This window comes from Acartia tonsa, chromosome 7 (genome assembly GCF_053477335.1).
Source record: "Acartia tonsa isolate MP-2025a chromosome 7, ASM5347733v1, whole genome shotgun sequence".
In the NCBI taxonomy this organism is placed as follows: Eukaryota; Metazoa; Arthropoda; class Copepoda; order Calanoida; family Acartiidae; genus Acartia; species Acartia tonsa.
Window position 1 is genome coordinate 4,729,639 of NC_137266.1, and position 25,151 is coordinate 4,754,789.

The 25,151-nt window shown below is 33.5% G+C and overlaps 1 protein-coding gene across 1 annotated transcript; it reads right to left on the reverse strand.

The window, feature by feature from the left end:
• Nucleotides 1-913: 913 nt before the first annotated feature.
• On the reverse strand, nt 914-20,561 carry LOC145324702 (uncharacterized). The gene is made up of 8 exons (XM_080167294.1): nt 20,539-20,561; nt 18,472-18,550; nt 17,611-17,652; nt 16,850-16,918; nt 12,973-13,052; nt 11,269-11,316; nt 9,010-9,064; nt 914-2,995 (listed from the first exon to the last, which is right to left on the reverse strand). The coding sequence occupies exons 2-8, from the start codon at nt 18,514-18,516 to the stop codon at nt 2,897-2,899; spliced, it is 438 nt and encodes a 145-aa protein (XP_080023420.1). The 5' UTR covers nt 18,517-18,550; nt 20,539-20,561; the 3' UTR covers nt 914-2,896.
• Between the last annotated feature and the right edge of the window lie 4,590 nt (nt 20,562-25,151).

Sequence of the window (25,151 nt, forward strand, 5' to 3'; positions counted from 1 at the left end):
GTCTTTTTCATTGTTGGGGGAATTAGGGGTGTCCCACCCCCCAAGAAAATAGTTATGAACCTTCCCGGGAACTATGAGAAGCTACCCTGTTAAGGAGAACCCGATCGGTTCAGCGGTTAGCGAGATCCTTCGCTACAAACAAACAGACAAACAAACAGACAGACAGACAGACATCGTTCTACTTTGTATAATAGATTATATCCGTTTGTCATTCCGATGTTTTAAATGATAAAAGATGGTTAAAAATAAAGAACATATGCAAAATGTTATATTCACTCAGTCTAGACTCACAGTATCTGCGCAGTCTAGATTCTACAGTATGTAAGCATTCTAGACCCAAGATTCTCAAAGGAATTTGAATTATATAATTATAATTATACATTATCTAAGCACCATAGACTCTACAGACTCAGCCGAATCTAGACTTTACAGTATCTACGTAGTCTAGATTCTACAGTATGTAAGCATTCTAGACCCAAGATTCTCATAAAAATCTATATAATTATAATTATACATTATCTAAGCAACATAGACTCAACAGACTCAACCGAATCTAGACTTTACAGTATCAGATTCTCAATCTGAATCTGAATTATACATTATCTAAGCACTCTAGACTCTACAGTATTTGCGCAGTCTATTTCTACAGTACATAAGCATTCTGAACTCGACCGAGTCAAGACTCTACAGTATCTACGCAGTCTATATTCTACAGTCTAGATTCTACAGTATAAGAGCATTCTAGACCCTACAAAGTCTCTAAATTTAAATCATTTACTATCAAAGCATTCTAGACTCTACAGACTCAACTAAGTCTAGATTCTACAATATCGGCGCAGTCTAGATTTTATATTATAAATTTATATTCTGCTTAGCTTTTATGGATGTTGTCATCCTTGTCTATTACTATTTAAAACTTTTGATAATATTTATTTGATTATTTAGAATATACAATTTATAATATTTCATGTAACATACAAAATATACATATACAATAAAATTAGACAAAATAGAATCAAAATATTATATAAAATTCTTTTGATACTTCAAAGAAGGTTTTACAGAATAAAGAATTTGAAATTAAATTACAATAAACATATTTATAGTTATATTTTAAAGCATTTTTCAATTGTTATCGAATATTTAAAAATAAAATTACATGAAAAAATATTGGGATATTTAAAATGAGTTATGACGTATTTTTTTAATCTATTAAACTTGAATCAAATAATTCTTATTTATAACTAAATTATGCTTTAAAATTTCTCTAATCTAAAATTTTACTTACAAATTTAAATATTTTTTTTTTATTTCAGACAAAAAGATATTTTTACAGAGATTAATAGATTAATGAGAATAGAGTTTTAAGAAAAATTAGATTTTTAAAAGCTTTCCTATAATTAAGGTTGGTCCATCCGTCCAAATCGGATAGCTTATTTTGTTAATTTAGGCATGTTAGAATTGTCCTATCAATTTCAAACTTTGCATGGTGATTCTTGTAGAAGTTAGAAACGGTTTATAAAGCGTAGCAACTCTTTAATCATTACCAGAATGTCCGCACGTCCATTTTAAACATGTTGATTTTTTCCTTTTTTAACAACAATTTTTCTGTGATCTATTAATCCGATTGATCTGATTTTTGGTTTATTGATTCCTGGGACAACAAAATACAATACTATAAGCGAAACAACTGTATAATCAGATCCTAAAAATGTCAGTATGTCCAGAAACATTATCCTGTATCAAGCAGTTTTTCAACAAATTTACTTTTGCTTCAGCTCCTTTACATTTATATCCTGATTATTCAGTTCTGACACTATACAAGTGATAATTGTCCGTTTGTCCTAACGTTTCAGAACTTCGCTTTTATGGATGTTGTCATCCTTGTGGATTTGTGCTTTGGAGGTTTTGAAATCTAAAAATTCTGCAACACAATATAGAATGGCATCAATGTCGTGCAATAATTTGTGGAAAGTCTTTATTCACTTCTGCATAAATCTGTATACTAGTGGTGTTTCTTTATAAGTCCTACATTCATAAGGCCTACACTCATAAGTCCTATACTCATAAGTCCTACATTCATAAGACCTACATTCATAAGACCTACACTGACATTAGACCTACACTCATAAGACCTACACTGACATTAGACCTACACCCATAAGTCCTACACTGACATTATACCTACACTCATAAGACCTACACTGACATTAGACCTACACTCATAAGACTCATGTAGGTCTTTTGTCATGAGTGTAGGTCTTATGAGTGTAGGTCTTATATCAGTGTAGGTCTTATAAATGTAGGTCTTATATTAATAAGGTCTTATGAGTGTAGGCCTTATGAGTGTAGGTCTTATGAAGCAACATCATACTAGTGTTTCATAAACGCAAGAAAAAACATATTAACAAATAGATAAATGTGTATAACATTAAGAGTTTTGCAAATTGGAAGGTGTTAATTTGTTCTATAGTAATATCATGCGTTTCTGATAATTTGATAATGTCATAATTCTGCGGAAACGAATGAACATCCAATTATATTAGATTTAGTTTAAGCATGTAAAGTCATTCCAGTATGGCTTGCAAACCTATTGATATCCGCTGGATTAGAACTGGTTCTCCGTCAAACTGAAATATCATGTATAGCATCGTATTACAAACAACATTCCACGAGTATTTTAAAATAAAAATCATATGATAATTACCAATTTTGATAGCCCAGGTCTTCGGCCCCCTGGAGCTCCTAAGTCTTAATCTTATATTTTTTAAATATCTTTGGTAAGTTGTCTATAATACGATGTGAAATATAACTATTTTTTGGGGTTAGGTTAGTTGCAAGCAGTGAAATGGTTCCCGCATGGTTGGTGGGTAATATTCCAATGAAATCCATAAATCTATCTAATTGAGCAAATCTTGGGTAACCCCTCGATGGTGTCCAGCTTCACAATCAAGTAGTATGTACACACAGTACTTGTCTCCACTGATAGAATCGCCTGAAAATATTTAAACTTAAAAAAAGAATTTATGAAAATGACACTTGAGATGTAAACTAATTATAGAAAAGCTTCGCTTTTAAAAATGTGTGGCCCCACTTTTGGCTATTAATTTGTTAGAGTGCTTAATTCATGATGGCTGCAATTTCAGCTGCTGTAATTCAGCGGCAAACAACAGCATTGTTCAAAAATGGTTGAGCTACGCTAATTGCGGCTTTGGCGGAGGACTGTCTTTGCTTTGCGGGAGACCAAGCTCTGAATAATCAACTAATTATTTTTAATCACAAAAAAAACGATGATTAGTGATTTTATTTAGACAGAATCAACCATACAACATGAAGAAAAATCCATAAGAAGCGAAGCAAGGGCAGTTGTCAACAAGATATCTCGGGTAAATCAAAGAGGTGAACCCGTAATACAAATGAATTTAATAGTACCTAATGCTGTAATGTCAGGTATGTGACATAAATAGTTAAAAAAAAAGAGGAATGCTCCAGCGCATAAACAAGCGCAACTCATTACAAAACACAGTTGGGACTATCAGACAAAGGTCATGCAATCAAAGGGTATGTTGTCTGTTGGGGTACCCAGTATCCATGAGTTGGCTCCTCATATTCAATTTTGGTGGATTTTTTTCCGGGGGCGATTTTTCTAGGGAAATAGGAGGTGCCATCCCTCAAAATAGTTATAAACCTTACATGGAACTATAAGAATCCTCACTGTGAAGGAGTTCTAAAATCAGACTGACAGACATTCTGATACTGTTGTATGATGATCATGCTCTAACTTACGGATATACCTCAATTTATAAAGTACCTGTGCATGCTACTAACAAATTATTATGGAAACTTTTTCCAAAAGTTTTGCATTTATTAACAACAACTGGTCATTAACTGTAATAAATTATCAATTTTGGAACATTTGTTGTGTAACAGCTACTCTATAAGTCATAGTGTATGCTGGTCTCGCCTTCAAAAATCTTATTTTTCTCACTTTTTCTTTCTCTTTACCTATCCAAACTAGCGGCTACGCAACTAGAGGTCTCTAGGAGCACTTGAGGAGGGGGATGCGAATCCAAAAGTCTTTTTACTTTAGATTTAGATTTTTTTGGGGGGGTGGGTAATTTTTCTCTAGGTGCGATTTATTTTGGTGGTACCCTCCCCCAAAATAGTTCCCTTCAAGGAACCTATGAGAAGCTACCCTGTTAAGGAGAACCCGATCGGTTCAGCGGTTAGCGAGATCCTTCGGTACAAACATACAGACAAACATCCTGTTACTTTATTGTAAGGATAGACAAGATATATAACAAAAAAATTTAAAAAGCGAATAGTCTATACGTACATAGCGGATAGCTCATTTTGTAAATTTAATCAGGCATGTTCTAATTGTCCTATCGATTTCAAACTTTGCACCAAGATTCATGTAACATTTAGGTACAATTTAGAAAGCATAGCAACTCTATAACTTTTATTAGAAAGTCCGCTATAAATAATTCTTTTGAATAAAGCCTTAATTATATCTTCAAAAATATTTTTGCTCTTACTATTGTCTGTTTGTGTGTTTGTTTGTACCGAAGGATCTCACTAACCGCTGAATCGATCGGGTTCTCCTTAACAGGGTAGCTTTTTATAGGTCCCGGGAAGGTTTATAACTATTTTGGGGGAGAGTACCACCATCCTCCAAAGAGAAATAATGATAAATAGAAATTTTTATTAGTACAAGTATAGAGACTCCTAACGTACAAAGAGACTCTTACGCAACATATCGTAGAAACTTAAAAGCAACAGAAAACAAAACATTTAAAATGCCACTAGAGGCTTCTAGGGGCGTAGCCGCTAGTTGTACATATAAAAATATATCAAAAATCTTTGTCGGATAAAAGTTCCTTTTTAATAATAGGTTGGCTGGATTATTGAGTCTGATTTCTCATCTAGGGTATTATTTCTATTGGCGATGGAAACAATGTAGTTAGATCTATTGCCTCACCCTGACCCCCAAACAACATCATACAATTTGATTTTATATACATTATGAATAATTGTAAAGCACGCCTGGTACTAAGCAGTAGCCTGGTAATCTGTCAATAAATGTTTACGTTTTTAAAGCGAAGCTTTTCTATAATTAGGGTTGGTCCGTCCGTACGTCCGTCCGAGATAGATAGCTTTTATTCGTTGATTTAGGCATGTTAGAATTGTCCTATCGATTTCAAACTTAGCATGATGATTCCTGTAGTAGTTAGGTACGATTTAGAAAGCGTAGCAACTCTATAATCAGAACCAGAATCTCCGAACGTCCATTTTAAACATGTTTATTTTTCTACTTTATTAAAAACAAATTTTTATGTGAACTAATCATCTGATTGATCTGATTTTTGGTATATTGATTCCTTGGACAACAAAGTACTATGTAATAAGAGAAGCAACTCTATAATCAAGACCTAGAAATGTAAGTATGTCCATAAACATTATTCTGAATCAAGCAGTTTTTCTCAACAAATTTACTTACAATTTTATTTTGACCCTTTTACATTTATATGATTATTTAGTTCTGACACTATACAAGTGTTAATGTCTATTTGTTCTACCCTTTCAGTGCTTCGCTTTTATGGATGTTGTCATCCTTGTTTTTATGTTTTTATAGTTATATCTATTATGGAAACAGCAAGAAATTTCGTGGCCTTCATAGGACACTAGCGGCTACGCCCCTAGAAGCCTCTAGGGGCACTTAAGGTAGGAGGGGGGAAATTCGACCTCATCCAATTTTAAATCACAAAAGAGTAAAAAAAAATATTTTTTTTTTTTTTGGGGGGGGAAGGGGGTGAAGACACCCTCCCAAAAAATAGTTTAAAACCTTCCCAGAACCTATAAGAAGCTTCACTGTAAAGGAGAACAATATCGGTTCAGCGGTTAGCAAGATCCTTTGGGACAGACAAAAACGCTTACTACTTTATATAATAGGATAGCTAACGAAAAGAATAAAAATTGATTTATGCTACTGTTGTCATAGTTTTTAATCATAAAATCAATCATTTACAATTTTAAGGAAAATCATGTAAAAATACATACTTTTGTTTGAAACTTGAGTACATTTTTTTAGGAGCAAAGCTACTTTACAATTCACTCTGTCTGACCGTCAATAGCTTTATGAGGGAAATGTGATTTTCTCAGCTGTTCTTTAAGATAGATTGTTTATTTAATTTTTTTGTAAAGATGTCCATTACCATAGAGCATCCGGTATACAACTTATTTAGTCCGTCAGTCTGTCGGTTATGCTAAAAAAGACCTAACTGATCTAAATGGATAAGACAATGGCTGATATACTACATTTGCAATGGCAATACAAAATATTACCCCTTCTGTAGATTACAATTTTTGGTTGAACCATTTGGACCCTTAACTAAAATTCTAAAGAGTCCCTAAGCCAACGAATAAGAAAATAATTATAAAACTTTGGGGACTCTTGTAACAGCCCAATGTCACCTCATTCCTAAAGACAAATTCTACATATTTATACGGATTTATAAAGGCTTCATGATTATTATTTATCTGATTCCTATAGTCCCTTTCGTGACATCGCACCTTAAGGGGCGATTCTTCGTATTTTTCACAGTAGGTATTCTCCTATTTCTAGCCCCTGCTCTAACCCTGCGGGGCCAATTACCTAACACCGTGGGGCAATCACCTAACCCAATATAACCTGAAATAACCTATAAAAAGTCAGTTTAAAAATACGACAAATCGCCCCCTATTCCCATTCCTTCTTATGACAAGAAATGTATACTTTAATAGTATGACTCCAGAGCATCTGCTCTGTAACTCACTTTGTCAGTTTGTACATTAATGATTTGTTAGTGCTTCGCTATAATTATGGATGCTATACTTATTTTGTAATCAAACATTAAAAAATGCACAAAACTGATATGCCCTGATAACCTTTAATGATATATTATTACTTGGAAGTAGTACCAGAATTTCATGTAATCTAATAAAGTGATAATCGCAACTGGCTAAAATAAGATACCCCCCACCAAAAAAAAATATTTGTAAACCTTCCCGGGACCTATGAGAAGCTACCCTGTAAAGGAGAATTGTATCTGCTCAGCAGATATTGAGATCCTTTGGTACAAACATACAGACAAACACACAGACAGACATCCTGTTACTTTAGTAAAGGACTCTAGCGGCTACGCCCCTAGAGGTCTCTAGGGGCACTTGAGGTGGAGAGAGTCGAATTTAATAATTAAATTTCTAATTTTAGATTTAAAAGAAAAAGTAAAAAAAAATTGGGGGGGGGGCGAAAAAAGTTTTTATTTTTTGGGGAAGGGGTTTATTTTTTGGAGGGGTTGGGGGTGTCCCACCCCCCAAGAAAATAATTATAAACCTTCCCGGGACCTATGAGAAGCTACCCTGTAAAGGAGAATTATATCCGTTCAGCAGTTAGTAAGATCCTTTGGTACAAACATACAAACACACAGACAGACATCCTGTTACTTTAGTATAAGGATATGTAGAAATAGAGAAATGTAAGATTTATATCATTCAGCTTTTCTCTATGATTGTTAGTGGTCTAATATCCTTTTTATGGATGCTGGCATTCTTGTTAAAAGCGAAGCTTTTCTATAATTAGGGTCGGTCCGTCCATCCGTACGTCCGTCCGAGATAGATAGCTTTTATTCGTTAATTTAGGCATGTTATAATTGTCCTATCGTTTCAAACTTTGCATGGTGATTCCTGTAGTAGTTAGGTACGATTTAGAAAGCGTTGCACTCTATAATCATTACTAAAATGTCCGTACGTTCATTTTAAACATGTTGATTTTCTACTTTTTTAAAAACAAATTTTTATAAGATCTAATTACCCGTTTGATCTGATTTTTGGTATATTAATTCCTGGGACAACAAAGTACAATATTATAAGCAAAGCAACTCTATAATTAAGTCCTAAAACTGTAAGTTTGTCCATAAACATTATCCTGTATCAAGCAGTTTTTCAACAAATTTACTTACAATTTTGTTTCTACTCTTATACTTTTATATTCTGATTATTCAGTTCAGACACTATACTAGTGTTAATGTCCGTTTGTCCTACCGTTTCAGTGCTTCGCTTTTATGGATATTGTCATCCTTGTTTTTTATTTATTTAACTGTAAATCTCAAAATAGACCAATTCAAAGAATATCTAGCAATTAAAAACCATCTTATGAAGATTTGATTAAAAAAAGAAATATTTATCAATTAAATCATATTAGTAGCAACCTACTTTATATTTTACTAAGTCTGTGCCCCTAGCATCTAGGGGCTCTATATTTAAAGGGATATAAAAAGATAGAAGAATAAAAATAAAATAGCCTGAAACCTTCTCAGGGCTTATGAAAAGCTTTACTGTAAAGGAGAACCATATATGTATCAGTGGTTAGTGAGTTCTTTCGCTACAGACAAAAATGGCTAACTACTTTATATAATATTTAGGATAGTCAGTTTATAGACTATGACAAATAGATTATTGTTATTTTCATCTGCTATTAAATACATTGAAAATTCTATTTCCATGATTATTGCACATCTACTCCATAAGTGACTTTGTCTGTCGTCCGTCTGTCTAATGCGATCTTAGAAAAAGTATGATTTACTCGCATACTATATGAGAAATATTCTAAATCTTATCAAACCTGTCTGTATGTTTAACTATTCGTGACTTATTTGTAAACTGTTATGTATTTATAAGCTTTACTACTTATGTAATCATCCTTTTTGTTTTAATTAAATTCTAAGTATATTCAATGTTTACAACTTTCTATTTTGATGATAATTATTTTTATTTATTGCTTCATAAATAATCAATTTTAACTTTACTTTGATAATTATTATTACATTTATATATGATTTAATTGATCTAAAATTTATTCTAAAATCAGCCTTTGAGAAAAAGCCCCGGGTAGATGTTAATTTTTATTTCTTGTTACGCCAAATGTAATTGAAATATGTAAGAGTGAAGCTACTCTATAATGAACTATACCTGGATCCTGTAGGTCATACTCTGTTGGTCATACTCACATCCTTGTAAGTCAACCCTGAAATTTATTTCACTTTAAAGACGGTTGGATTAAAGCAGATTAATAAGCACTTAATTAGCAGAATATTAAGTTTAAGTAAACTTGTATGTTAAATTGCAAAAATTGTTTAAATACAGGATACTGTTAAAAATTGCCTTCGGAATAGTTATTTTTCTCAAAAATCAGATGAATATGATAATTCTCTCATATAAAAATTATTCATAAAGAAAACAACATGTTATGAATGCAATTACGGACTTTCTGTTAATAATTAAAGAGTTGCTACGCTTTCTACCTAACTGTCATAGGAATCATCATGCCTGAATTAATAATATTATCTAATTGATAGAGAAGGACATTCCATTATCCATGGATGTCCATGAACGGAGGATAGAGTGTTTAACACCCCCCCCCCCCACACACACAAAAAAAAACCTAGACTTACTGATCGACCCTAGTTATAGAAAGGCTTCGCTTTGAAAAAAAATATTTTTTTATGCGCCTTAAATTTTGCTTGCCTAGTTACTTCTTAAATTCAACAGAAAATCAAATAAGAATGACAACATCCATAAGTAGCGAAGCAACACAAAGTACTGGAAGGACAAACAGACAAAATGAATTATATAGAAGATGTTCCTTTGATAAATATGCAATAATTCATAGAATTCACGAATCATTTTTGATACAAATTGTGTTTTGGATCTACTGCAGTTAACGGTAAAATATTGCTGGTAACAAATAATGCCAAAAATCTATGAATTTTAAAGGCTGCTAGCTGCCAAACGGCTGAACGTACAGATCATGCCCGCACACTGTTTTAAGCGGCATAAGAAGGCCTACAAAAAAATCTGGAATAGCCAAGATCCAATGATGCACAGGGAAAGCTTTACTGAAGAAAAATGCGTAAAATAGGCCTTTTTCGCGCATTTCTCTGCACTGCGAGATAATTATGCATTATTGATTTATGGCTATTACAGATTATTTGTAGGCTTTCTTATGCTGCTTAAAACAGTGTGCGGGCATGATCTGTACGTTTAGCCGTTTGGCAGCTAGCAGCCGTTAAAATTCATAGATTTTTTGGCAATATTCGTTACCAGCAATATTTTACGGTGAACTGCAATAGATCCTGTGTTTTTAAGCATGTCTGACAGACCATGTAAATGATATATTTGAACGTTCTTGATACAGTAAATCTTCGCCAAAATTTCAGTACGGACTAAATGACGGACGGACGGACAAACAAAGCGAATTTTGTAGTAAAGCTTCGCTTGTATAATTTATCATGTACTTACGGATTCAACCAAGAAAACATATTTTGGTGTTATCGTTAAAATTCTAACGGCTTCTGTTTTCATTTCAATTTATGCTTTTTTGCTCAAAATATTTATGATTTTATAACTTATATAACTTACTAGCGGCTTCGCCCCTAGCCTCTAGGGGCTTTGCCCCAAGAGGTTTGATCAAACAAGTTTTTCGTATTTTAATTTTTTTTTAAAAATTTGGGGGGGAGGAATTTTTTTTTGGGGGGGGGTTAGTCGACCCCACTATTTTAATTTTAGTTTTAAAAAAAGGGGGGGGGTATTTTTCATTTTTGGGGGGGTTTGGGGTGTCCCACCCCCCAAGAAAATAGTTATAAACCTTCCCGGGACCTATGAGAAGCTACCCTGTAAAGGAGAACCCGATCGGTTCAGCGGTTAGCGAGATCCTTCGCTACAAACAAACAAACACACAAACAAACAGACAGACATCGTTCTACTTTGTACTATAGATAAATTGGTTTTCAAAACAGAGTGAGGAATAGTTATTTATTGCATCTTATTTTAACCAGTTTCCGTGAATATTAAAATCAATTTTATGATTTATATATTAATGTTTGTAGATAACTGTCTGTAATACGATTATTTACATAAATAGTTTTATACAAAATTTAGGAATTTCTAGGATTTTCAAACAAAAAGTTTAAAGTCTATTTCTTAATATTAAAGATTGACTGAGAAATATAGTTTAAAGCGTAACAGTTCTACTAGGCATTTCGGATTTCGGAAAGTAAACGAAAAAAACGGGTTTCGTCGTATTTTCACAGTATCTTTCTCCTATTTCTATTTTTGCCATCATTAACATCAAAAGCTACTGTGAAAATAAGACGAAACCCGCTACTTCGTTTTATTTGCAGAATCCGGCATTTCTCTTTTTAACAATGCAAACTTTTGTATGATTATCACCTGACGTTATCTGGTAGTTCTTGGTCATTCAGGATGCTGTAATAACTTCTACATAAAAAAATAGGGTTTACATACGGGGACGTCCAAGCTTTGAATTTGGAGTGGGGTAAAAGGAGGGTTTTTTATAGGTTTGAGGAGGTAATATAAAGTATTATTTAAAATTTTTAGAGGGTTAATATGAGGGGTTTCAACTTTTGATGGGAGTAAACACCCCTTCACCCTAACCTTAGACGTCTATTATTACAACAACCATAAATAACGGAGCACATGATATAATATTCTTTTGTAGAAGTAACAGGATTTGTCTCTGTCTGTGTGTACTAGGGTTGGGCCGGATACTTTAGTGGCCGGATACCAGATATCCGGCTGATTTCTTATGCCGGATATCCGGTTCCGGCCGGATATCTGACCAATGTTCGATATCCGGCAAATTATCGGATATCCGGCATCAAAATCAGCCTGATATCCTGTAACCGGATAGTTTTAATATCCGGTATCCGGCCGGATAACCGGCCAAACCGGATATCCGGCCCAACCCTAGTGTGTACCAAAGGTTCCCGCTAACCGATGAACCGATTTTATTCTCAGTCACAGGGTAGCTTCCCATAAAGTTTATAAAGTCCTGAAAAGTTTATAACTATTTTGGGGGTGGGTACCGCTACTCTCCTCCCATGAAAAAAAAATCCTTTTACATGGCTACACACACACCCATATATCAGACGGTCATTGAAGAGTATAATCACATCATGGCACTTATCTTAAATAGTTACTAAGAAAATCATGTAGAAATTTATAGAGTAGGATCGCTTAAAAATCTTATTTTGTTTCCTGACCTAGTTATTTATACCTTACTGTTGCATAAAAGTGCTCCAATAAATAAAACTTTTAGTTATCTGCTTGTTTTTTGTGTCTTAAGCAGTTTCAGTTTTTTAATAATGTACATTATTTTTTCTTACAGAAGACATGACGTGAATATTAGCATAAAAAAAATCAGGTATAGTCCCTTTCGTAACATCGCACCTTATGGGGCGATTCTTCGTATTTTTCACAGTAGCTTTTCTCCTATTTCTAGCCCCTGCGGGGAGCTCTAACTTTGCGGGGCCGATTACCTAACCCTGTGGGGCAACCATCAAACCATCTTGTAATCTGTATCAGAATACAAATATTTAAATATCAGAAAAAGTTGATTCTATCTCTTGGCTACTTCTTACTTTGATTAATAACAGAGATCTTAAAGGACCAGAAAATTGACAATGAATTGATTTTTCAACAAAAATTAGCACTTCTGGAGAATAAAATTATTGGTTTAAATGTCTGCACCAACCAATAAAGGTTAAAAGAAAGTACCCAAAGTTTTAAAACTAACCAATGAGAGAACAACACTTTAAAACTTTAAATACAATTGTAATTTACAGATTATACTATCAACTTGTAGAGTAGCTTTTCAAATTAGCTAAACATTTGGGTCATCTAATGGAAACGAAGTTGCGGGTTTAGACGTATTTTTACAATAGCTTTCGAAAGGTTATTTTAGGTTAGGTTAGGTGATTGCCCCGAAGGGTTAGGCAATTGGCCCCAACAGGAGCTAGAAATAGAAGAAAAGCTACTGTGAAAATATGACGAAACCCGCAACTTCGTTTTCTTCACATGACCCAAACATTATTGTTATGTTTTTGTACATACATGATAAAATTATGTTTTTACTTTAGCATCTCAAGACAAGTTTCTTCGTCCAATACTTCAAGAACTTTTGCTATGCTGTTCACTCGTCCATTGTCAATCTCCTAAAATAGTTATTTATCGCATCGTATTATAAACAGCTTTTCGCGGATATAAAAATGTTCAATTATAAGATTACAGTTTTGTTAGCCTCGGGATGCACGGCTAACAAAACTTGCTTTAATATTATAATTGTACATTTTTATATTCGTAGAAACTGGATATAAAACGACACGATACATTTTTCAGTGTGGCCGAGAACCGGTTCTTATCCACCGGATATAAATCTGTTTCGAAGCCATACTGGAATATGTTTTCTCGTATTCATTCGAATCCGGTGGATAGGAACCGGTTCTCATCCATACGAAAAAACTATGTCTAGCATCGTATTATATCCAGCTTTCTACGAATATAGAAATGTACAATCATAAGATTAAAACTAGTTTTTTTAGCCGGTGACTTCGTCACCTCGGGGCTAAAAAAACTAGTTTTAATCTCATAATTGTACATTCTATATCCGCGGAAAGCCGTTTATAATACGATGCTAGAAATAACTATTCTCGTATTCATTCGAATCCGGTGGATAGGAACCGTTTCTCATCAATACGGAAAAACTATGTCTAGCATCGTATTATATCCAGCTTTCTACGAATATAAAAGTGTACAATCAAAAGATTAAAACAAGTTTTTTTAGCCAGTGCCTTCGGCACCTCGGGGCTAAAATACTAGTTTTGTACATTCTATATCCGCGGAAAGCCGTTTATAATAAGATGCAAGAAATAACTATTACATCTATGAAACTGCGTAGATGCAGTGTAGCTTTTAGACTATAAGTATACAATCTCTACTAGCTACTACGCCCCTAGAGGCCTCTAAGGGAACTTGAGAGAAGGTGGTGGAAATTTTTATAGAAGTATATTTTATCTAGAGGCGATTCTTCTTGTATGAGTGGTGGTACTATCCCCACCCCAATAATAGTTATAAACATTTCATGGGCATATAAATTTCCACTGAAAAGGAGAACTATATCGTTTTAACGTAGCTGTTTCTCTTATATAAGGATAATACACTTAAAATAATCCTTTTTTTAAATCTGTATTTTTCTCATTCATCAATGTAAAGTGTGTTACCTTTTTTTATGTTTTATTATTATTTGGCCACAACTTGGTCCAAAATGCTCACACATCAGACCTTTTTCGACCAAAGATACTCAAATGGTTCTTTTACAAGCCCAATCAATCAGTTTTAAGATATCTTTATATTTCAAGGAAAATTGATGAAAATACTTAAAAAAACGGCAAAAAATCAACAGAAAAATACTTATTTTTACTTTTTTGTCATTTTTAAAGTTTGATTCTGTTAAATTGGCTATTCTTGAAGGGATTTATGTACTGAAATATACTGAAACATAATATTGGGCAGAAATTAATGTATTTCAAAGAAAGAAAATTTTGAAAATAAGAAATTAGACCTCTACAACTTCAGAGGACAGCTGCCAACCTCCAGTTGACAGGATATAGTTAAATACATGTTAGCAATAATAATTAGCTCTAAAAGGAAAACAAAAAAGTTTTTAATATAGCAAAAAATTGATAATCTAAATCTTAATTTTGGGGATGATGATCTAAAGGACGCTCTTACTGGTGGTGATGATGACCCAGATGGTATCCAAGTACATGAGCGTTATGACAACTCATCTATTGAACTATGGTCCAATTTTTGTATTTGTAGCAGCCTCCAATTAAAAGTTGTAACAAGAAATATAACCATCTTTTAAAAACTACTATATTTACCTTATGAATTGGAGAATTTAAAAACCATGATTGTATGTTTTGGGATTTCTCTTGGTTGGAGAATGCTACAAATACAAAAATCGGACTATAGTTTAATAGATGAGTTGTCATAACGCTCATGTACTTGGATACCATCTAGGTCATCATCACCACCAGTAAGAGCGTCCTTTAGATCATCAAAACAAAACTTAATTTTAAAAAAAAAATTAATTACCTCTTGGGGCAAAGCCCCTAGAGGCTAGGGGCGAAGCCGCTATTATCTAAATATAATAATAATTTTCCTGTATAAAATTTCCTAAAAATATTCTTGAATAGGATTTGTCATTTACAGAAATAAATCATATTTACGTACATCTTATTTGTGAAAGAAAAAAAAGTAATAGTTCATTTGATCTCATAATGATCATTTCATCTCATTTGATTTATTTACTTAGGGATAAAGAGATAGGACATTGGATGATAAATTAATGTACCCCTCAGGTATTATAAACAAAATTAGCCCTTGTATAAATAAAAATTATTGGTGAAAAAGATTAAACACTGTTATTCTGTACAAACTACCCACCAAAGTTTTAAGCTAGCAAATGGCAGAATAGCATTGAAACCTTTATGGGGGAGGGTGAACTTTTATTTTCAATGTATTGCCCTTCCCCATCCCCCTTTTTCTTTATATCTGATTCTGTAATCAATGATTTTTGGTAAAATGTTTTAGAAAGAAGAAGGTGTTTAATAGTTATTTCTCGCATCGTATTATAAACGGCTTTCCGCGGATATAGAAAGTACAATTATGAGATTAAAACTAGTTTTTTTAGCCCCGAGGTGCCGAAGGCACCGGCTAAAAAACTGGTTTTAATTTTATGATTGTACATTTCTATATTCATAGAAAGCTGGATATAATACGATGCTAGACATAGTTTTTTCGTATGGATGAGAACCGGTTCCTATCCACCGGATTCGAATGAATACGAGAAAAAAAATTATTGGCCATACAGAAAACCAACTTATTTGATTATACCATACCACCAGTAAGTACCTATTTACCTTCTTCATGTGAGATTTTCCTTATATTTCAAGATATCATAAAGAGGGTAGCGATGCTTTAACGACCAACGGGTACATGGCGTTCCTGCAACTGGCAGAAATACAGTTGGATGTTTTTTGTCAAAATGTAAAAACTCTGCCAAAATACAGTCATACTTAAAGTATATAGATGTATAATTGACAATTTTGGATACTTAAATGCCTGTGTTAGATGTATATTTGTCAGCATACCTACGATACATAGCAAACTACTGTCGAATTTACATCCAGACAAACAATTTTGACAAAAATACATCCACTGTATTTCTGCCAGTTGCAGGAACGGCAACGTCCCCGACCAATGTATTATGTTAAGTAACATCCAACAGACCAACACTTTGATTGCACTTCCTTTGCCTGAGATGCCAAACTAAGCATGTTAGTGAGTTGTTCCTGGGGCATTCCCCTTCTCTAAATAATAATGTCCCTAGCCATGACTCTGTACTGGGCCGAGACTCGAAACTAGCACTACTAAGTAGTGTCCTATAGAGTAGTGGTTAGCGCACTACGCTGTGGTTGGGAAAATCCGAGTTCAAGTTCCCTCATAGATATTGCACTTGGATGACAAATGCTGTTGCAATTTGTCAGAATATAATCACACAACCTTCCCTAAGATGCCCTTAGGTTGTAAGGAGGGAAGTTTGTAGGAAGTTAGGATCCTACCTATCAAGCAACTGTAATCGTGCTTTCCCTCGTCCATGCTCCTCATTCATATGAGAGTGCCATTAATTAGGGTGGCTTAATATTGAACACCTGCCAAAACTCTAGGCCAGGGTGATGTAATAATTGAGTAGCTTCCACGAGAATTGCGGGTCAGCTTGTAATGTAACATAGAATATACACCCAGCTGTGCGCGAAGCTTACCAATCTAGGATTGGCCAAAGGATTCTCACCTCAAATCTCCTCGTGCATCTGAATCCTAACTTCAGAGAATCAAGGCTACATACATACATACAGCACTTCTGACGCGGGTTTATTGATTGTGTTACCTTATTGGTGAGATCAATATCATCCACATCAGGCTCTTCATCACTCTCATTACCATGCTCATAAATTTCCTTAACATTTTTATCAATCAGAGTATAACTCTAAATTAGGGTTGGGCCGGATATCCGGTCTGGCTGGTTATCCAGCCTGATATCCGGTCATTTTCAATATCCGACCGGATACCGGATATTAAAACTTTCCGGTTAAATGATATCCGGCTGATTTTTTACGCCGGTTATCCGGCCGGATATCTGGTAATTTGCCGGATATCGAACGTTGGCCAGATATCCGGTATCCGGCCAAAAAAGTATCCGGCCCAACCCTACTCTAAATAAACAACCATAAACTCATGAAATGAACAAACTCGCAGCTATTGAAAATTGTGAATACTGGCTTCTCATTGGTTAATTGTTAATTTTTTCTGACGTCATCGTCAGACACTTTTAATGTTTTCGCAGCTATTGAACAGTGCTCTTATTATTCAGGGCTACTCATTACCCAATACAACCTAACCTAACCTAACTAAAAATATGAAGCAAAAAAAACATCCCTATCCCATATTTTCAATATATTTCAAATAAGGGAGGGGAGTTTCTCTGCTTTAGAAGTCAGATTAAGGAAAATTTCCCTGTTTATAATTTTTATTTTTGAACAACACATTATTATTTACAGCAAAAAATATGTTTTTTGAGGGATATCAACTTCTTTACTTAAATCAAAACTACATATACATTGAATTATTATTTGAAAGCTAATAATTTACCTCTGGTGGCTGAGCAGCTTCGCCCCCTTGATTAATCACACCCTAGATTAAACTATGATTAGTTTTTTTTCAGATATGACAGTAACACATATATTATAAGATATATAAGTTGGAAAGAGTTTTAATGTTAGAGGGAGATTAAAAATCTGCATCAAATTTTAAGGATTTTTCATAAAACTCGTTTTTTGTATAATTCTTTATCTAAAAGCGGAAATACAATTTAAGTTAATTAATTTTGACATCTTTGATTAGTGGATTGAAAATTATCTGCACTCTGATTGGAGAAGCTTAAGTGTCGCAAATCATTCAACCAATTAGAGCGCAGGTAGTTTTCAATCCACCTATCCTAATGGTCAAAATTAATGAACTTAAATTGTATTTCCGCTTTTAGATAAAGAATTATACAAAAAAACGAATTTTATAAAAAAAATCCCTAAAATTTGATGCAGATTTTAAATCTCCCTCTAACATTAAAATTCTTTCCAACTTATATATCCTAATATATAACTTAATCCCTAATATAAAGAAGTAAGGAATTTCGATTACTACTGAACCGATTGAGTTCTAGGTTGCAAGATTGCCTAATAGAGGTCCTGAGATGGTTTAGGGCTATTTTTTGTATTAATTTATGTCATTTTATTGTTTTAGGCCACTTTTGCCACTTTTTCCCACTCCTTTCGGAGACACAATGGGGCTAGGGGAGCAACCACTAGTTATAATTATCCTTTATAAAAAAACAGCGATTGATTTTCATGATAATTGTCTGTCATACTATACAATACATGATTTTTCAAGATTAGAACCGGTTCTAATCCAGCGGTTATTATAATCGGATTGGAATCCATACTGGAATATAAATACCTGATCCCGTTGGTCTAACCGTTCTAAATTCTCAATAAATGTCATCGTTAAAACTCAACTTCAATTGTAGCATTTACACCTAAAGAGTTGATGAATAAATTTAAAAATCCGGGATGTTTAGGGATAAGACAATGGTGGATGAATTGATATACATCTCCAATAAAGTTTGATGAAATAATCCACTTTTTTACATTAAGATTAGTGGATGAAAAGTTTGGACACAATTAAATTGGAACCAAAATAATTAAAATTTAATCAGAGGTACCCAACCACAAAATAATCGTAAGACGTTTCACTGTAATGGAGAACCATATCGGTTCAACGGATAGCGAGATCCTACCCTATTGTCACACAAACAGACATCCTGTTAATTTAATGTAAATATTATGTGCTGTTATTGTTCTTTAAACTTTAGTTTATAAAATATTAACATATAAGTTGCTTTGTTATTAAAACTAAAATATTTCAGATTTTAAAATCAAACTATATTTAACTAAATATTTGTTAGTAGAGAAAAATGAAATTCTTTCTATAAATTTTTTTGTTGCTAAGAGTGACAATGCATTAAAAACCTTTTAAGAATTTCCTTTGCTCTTCAAGACACATACATCAAAGAGAATCTTTTTATTACTAGAAAATCTACCCCATAATTACAAATTTTCATTTTTCCATCAAAAACGTTTATAGGGAAATTTGCAATGTAAGATAGAAATCTAAAATTTTTTGTGATGATTCCTTTACAAATAAACTTCTATTTTGCACAATTTAAATTTCTAAAGATTTCTATGATTTGCTCTAGTGCTAAATGAGATAGGCTTCTGAAATTTCTGTTAAGATTTCCTTTAAATTGTGAATCTACTCTTTAAAATGATCTCTAAATCTCTATGTGAGATATGCCTCTGAAATTTTCATTAAGATTCCTCTCACCATTAAGCATCTACTTTTTAAATAACTAGCGGCTTCGCCCCTAGCCTCTAGGGGCTTTGCCCAAAGAGGTTTAATCAAACCAATTTTTCGTATTTTAAATTTAAAAGAAGAATTAAAAAAAAAATTGGGTTGGGGAGAATATTCTTTTTTTTGGGGGGGGGGAGTAGTCTAACCCACTATTTTAATTTTAGTTTTAAAAAAAAAATATTTTTTTGGGGGGGGGAGTATTTTTCATTTTTGGGGGGGTTGGGGGTGTCCCACCCCCTAAGAAAATAGTTATAAACCTTCCCGGGACATATGAGAAGCTACCCGGTTTAGCGGTTAGCGAGATCCTTCAAACAAACAGACAGACAGAAAAACAGACAGATAGACAGCGTTCTACTTTGTATTATAGATTTGTCCTTTTAGGTTATACTTGACATCTTAATTTTAATATTGTTTTTATTCTTTGCCTCAAATTGACTTATTTATGTGTCATCCTTGTTTTTAAAAAATAAAATAGATTTTATAATTCATCAATATACACGTTTTATCTAAATTGTTTAACACAAAAGATGACAAAAAAATACTAAAGAATTTAAATTTTATTCAATTCATCTATAAAAAGATTTACCAGTATCATAAAACGACATAGAATAAATTTTTCCAGTATGGCTTTGAAACCAATTAATATCCAATGGATTAAGACCGGTTCTACGCTATACTGAAAAGCATATATCGTATCGTCTTATATCCAGTTTCCTACGAACATAAAAATGTACAATCATGAGATTAAAACTGGTTTTAATCTTATAACTGATTGATTTTATATCCGCGGAAAGATGTTTATAATTCGATGCTATAAAAAAACTATTCTAAATTCTTTAGCATTTTCATGAATCCCAATCGAATCAAATGATACAAAATTTGGATCATGGAAAGAAAACGAAGTAGCGGATTTCGTCGTATTCATAGTGGTTTTTCTCCGATATGTAGCGGGTTGAACTCTAACCATCAACATTTACTTAACCTAACCTAAAATAACCTATCAAAAGCTACTGTGAAAATACGACGAAACCCAATACTTTGTTTTCTTTCCATGATCCTAAAATTTTAATATAATTCGTTTTAACATTAATGAAGCTTTTTGTTCAACCACACCTTTAATCTGAAAGTGTTTTTTTCTTACTGCAATGATGGTTTGTCATTATATAGATTGTTGCAGTGTGCTCATATACAAATACATACACAATTCACTTCAGACTTTTTATTAAAGGGGTAAGTAGAGGTCTATAGTGCCCTAGCAAAATGGGGATAGATGTCACTGCTTTCGGCCTAACTCCTCTATTAATATACCCTATACCCTATCTCTTTTCTAAGGGGTTTCTTTCTTTTCTCTAACTCTACTGTGACGTCCATAGAATAGGTGGGCCAAAAGCGGTGACATCTATCCCCATAATCCTAGGTCACTAAACACAGCTACATGGAGTAATAATCTGGGATATAAAGGGATAAGACAATGGCCGACATCCCCAATGATGGTACACTATATTACCCCTTCTGTAGATTAAAATTAGTAGTTGAAACGATTGAACAGTTTATTTAATGCACCAAAAAATTACAAATCAAAATTGTTAAGCCAACGAATAAGAAAACGTCATTTTAAATCCTTTAAGACCCTTTAGCAAGAAAACTTTTTGGAAAGCGAATTTAATAATTTTCATAATAAAAAAACATTACTCATTAAATATAAATAAAAAGAGTTAGGTAAACAAGAGTTATTTAACATTTTATTCGGAAAAAATTTGTGAAATTATTTAAGACAGCTTACCGCAGATATTTAAATAAAAAATTATACTATTAGACCAATTTTTGTTAGCCTTTAGTATAGTGAATTCAGGTCTGAGCTAACAAAACTGGTATTTTTTTGGAAAATTGTTTTGTCTGTAATACAATACTATACATGATTTTTAAGAATGCTAATAACCAATTCTAATCCAGATGATAATTGGTTTCAAAGCAATATTATTAAAAAGAATTGTAATCTTCTTTACACATCCATAATTGTCTCCTTATTCCCTGTGGAAGAAAGTACTTGCTAGCAAATATTGATCAAACAAAACATTTGACTTTCGAGAGGGCATTCAGACTTTTTCACTTTCCCATACCCTATTAAAATATTTGAGCTGACTCATGGGGACTTCAATCTCCCCCGTCCTTAATGCCCCTAGAGGCCTCTAGATCGTAGCCGCTAGTATATATATTTATATAGTATATAGTCTATATATATTTATACTGTAATTATAATTTTTATTGTCAATACTACGTCAGTTTTTACCACTTTTATTGCATACCATATGCTGATAAGTTCAAAATTAACGCTTGAAATGGCGCGGTGCTTTCAATTTTAACAGGGACCATTCTGCTAATATGAGTGGCTTTAAGTATCATTCAAACCACCCTTTTTAAGTTGCAAAGCTTCTCTTTAACATTCTTAGGACTCTGTATTCGATACTTCGTTGTGATTTATTCTGACAGAAAAAAATCATACATGATAAAATAAGTAAAATACGAACTAAAAAAATTAATAAATTAGATATGTGTTAGTAGGTTAAAGGGTTGGCTGTTATACATATAAAATATTAATAACTAGCATAATAAACTAAATACACAATTAAATTGATAATGTTTAAATTGGTTTGGTGTTTGAGTTTCAGTTTGTTAGAGTTGGTTGGTTTGATTGATAGCAAGCATTTTAGGCAGGAGTAGATTATGGAGTTGGAGGGTTCCCAGTTTAAGTTTACTGGGCTCTTTTGGGGACTTACAAAATTGAGGAAAATTCAAAATTGTAAGGCAGTCTTATAATAAAAAGACAATCCAGTATTCGATACTTCGATCTCTCTTTAGAGTGGTGCTTTAAAATATAGAAGCTACACTGTATAAGAAACTATATCGGTTTGTGAGATCGGTACACACAGACAGACAGACAAAGATCCTTTTGCTTTTTAAAAAGTATTCAGAGTAATTTGAATTCATGCAGAAGTCGTTTGTCTTAGGAAAATCAACGTCAAACCCCATCCTTATATTTAGTGGCTTTATCATATTACTAGCGGCTATGCTCCTAGAGGCCTCTAGTGGCACTTTTGCTAAGGAGAGGGAAATCGATACAACTGGTCATCAGAAAAAGCTAAGAAAAAATATCGGGTCAGCGGCTACATTGACAGGCATTCTGTTACTTTCTGTTATAATTTACTTACATCAATAAATTGCTATGTATAATATGATGTTTGCTTTAAACAAAGAAGCTAAATTATTCCTCTAATGATTCCCTTCCATTAAAGTCATATAAGTGTGTGAAAGGGGGAATTTTGAAAATCCTACAAGTTATAAATAAAACAAGGATGACAACATCCATAAAAGCGAAGCACTGAAACGGTAGGACAAACAGACATTAACACTTGTATAGTGTCAGAACTGAATAATCATAATATAAATGTATAAGAGTCAAAGCAAAATTATAAGTAAATTTGTTGAAAAACTGCTTGATTCAGGATAATGTTTATGGACATACTTACATTTTTAGGACTTGATTACAGAGTTGCTTCGCTTATTACATTATACTTTGTCGTCTCAGGAATCAATATATAAAAAATCAGATCAATCGGATGATTAGATAACATAAAAATTTGTTGTTAAAAAAGTAAAAAAATCAACATGTTTAAAATGGACGTACGGGCATTTTGGTGATGATTAAAGAGTTGCTACGCTTTCTAAATCGTACCTAACTAATAAAGGAATCACCATGAAACCGATAGGACAATTCTAACATGCCTAAATTAACGAAAAAAGCTATCCGTTACGGACGGTCGGACCGACCCTAATTATAGAAAAGCTTCGCTTTTAACAAGGACGACAAAATGCATATATGTTAAGCTTTACAAATCACATCTACAAAAAAAATAATCAAAATCAGAAATTACATAAATAAAATCAGATTTGTCTAACAAAAATTCTAATCCATTTAAAAACCATTGACTGCCAAAATCTTTTTAATAGCATGTAGAAATGCTATGTTCCGAGGTTTGTGAGTTGAAAATAAATGTTTTAATATCAAATAATATTATTTATTATCCTTGACATTGATTATAGAGGGAATTTTAAATAATTACACTACAAGAACAACATTTAAAGAAGAATTTTAAAAATCACTTGGGAATAAAAAAAATCTTATGTAAAAAAAAAGATAAAAAGTTTTAAAAAGTTTTTTTATGCCTGACATAAACTGACCTGAATTGATACAAACCAACAAATTACAACCCCCCCCCCCCCCCCTCCATATCTCTTAATTTAAATTTATTTCAAATTGTAAAAGGATTATCACTTTCATTGCAGTGAAGGATATGAAATCTAACTTTGTCGGAAATGCAAAAGTATTTTAGGTAAAATCTCTCTAATCGACCATATTTACACCCCCCCCCCCCTTCCCCCCACACACACTTATTAATATCAGAGGCGTGCATAAGATGGATGTTGGCAAATAAAGGAGGAGAAGGCATAGACGTCCAAGAGGGGGGTAATGGGGCGATTACCCCCCCCCCCCAAACGATTTTGGGGGTGCCGTAGGCACCCCCAACCATTTAGGAGGGGATATTTACCCCCCCCCCCCAAAATATAAAGCTTGGACGCCCCTGGGAGAAGGTACATCCCCCTCTAGGTGTCCAACCCCTACACCTCTCCTCACTTATTTTGACACTTTATTGTTAAAATTGATTTTAACTTTAAACAATTTGTCAAACCTTTGTGTTGTTTCAACTATATATGAGAAAATCGCCCCTTGGTCTTATGACTAACTACTAGTACTAATCGTAGAGTAGCTTTGCTACGAATATTAATAAGACTAGACACCTTTGGTGCAATGCTTATACAATTCAGTATAAGAGCATATAATGTTTAAACTAAACATTTATAATCTAACCTGCTTTGGCTAGAGCTCCTATGTCCAACTGATACCGTGCAAGTAGCTACAAAATACCAGAAGACAAAACAGAACTATCCAAAGGCAGGGCATCAATCAATATCTATACACGGTGACCAACCCATACATGGACAGCTCTCAGCTTTCCATCCACGAGTCGTCACCATGATAGGCATACCAATGATGCAACATAATTACAAAATATATACCTATTAAACAATATAGATTCAGGAATGCAATGATTATCACATATATAGGGTCGACATTTATAATGTTATTTTCATTGAGGTTGTCTGATATAGTTCAACCAATACCATCTCTGCATAATTATATAAAATTAACATAAACTATATTAACATGGGTTTAGAATGAGCCCTTAAAGTGCAACACCCCCCTTTCTCAATTTTTTAAAAAATAAAATGAGAATAAGGGTGAATATCTTTCTCCTATTGTGGGGAACCCCAACGCTGCGGGGCCTATACCTGCATATAGGGTTCGGCCGGATATCCGGTCTGGCCGGTTATCCGGCCGGATACCGGATATTAAAACTATCCGGTTTCATGATATCCGGCTGATTTTTTACGTCGGATATCCGGTAAATTTCCGGATATCGAACGTTGGCCATATATCTGGCCGGAACCGGATATCCGGCATTAGAAATCAGCCGGATATCCGGTATCCGGCCAAAAAAGTATCCGTCCCAACCCTACCTGCATATCTTTAACCCCGGTTATTCGGCACCCAATAAAACCTAACCTAACCCAAAATTAAGGGTGGGTATTAAATATTCACTAGCAAT

Coding starts and splice junctions, on each gene's coding strand:
- LOC145324702 (XM_080167294.1), bottom strand. CDS start 18,516: ATGACATTTATTGAGAATTTAGAACGGTTAGACCAACGGGATCAG. Junction 16,919..17,610: donor AAGCTGCTCAGCCACCAGAG/GTAAATTATTAG, acceptor AAAAATGTTAAG/GAAATTTATGAGCATGGTAA. Junction 13,053..16,849: donor ATATTGATCTCACCAATAAG/GTAACACAATCA, acceptor TAACTATTTTAG/GAGATTGACAATGGACGAGT.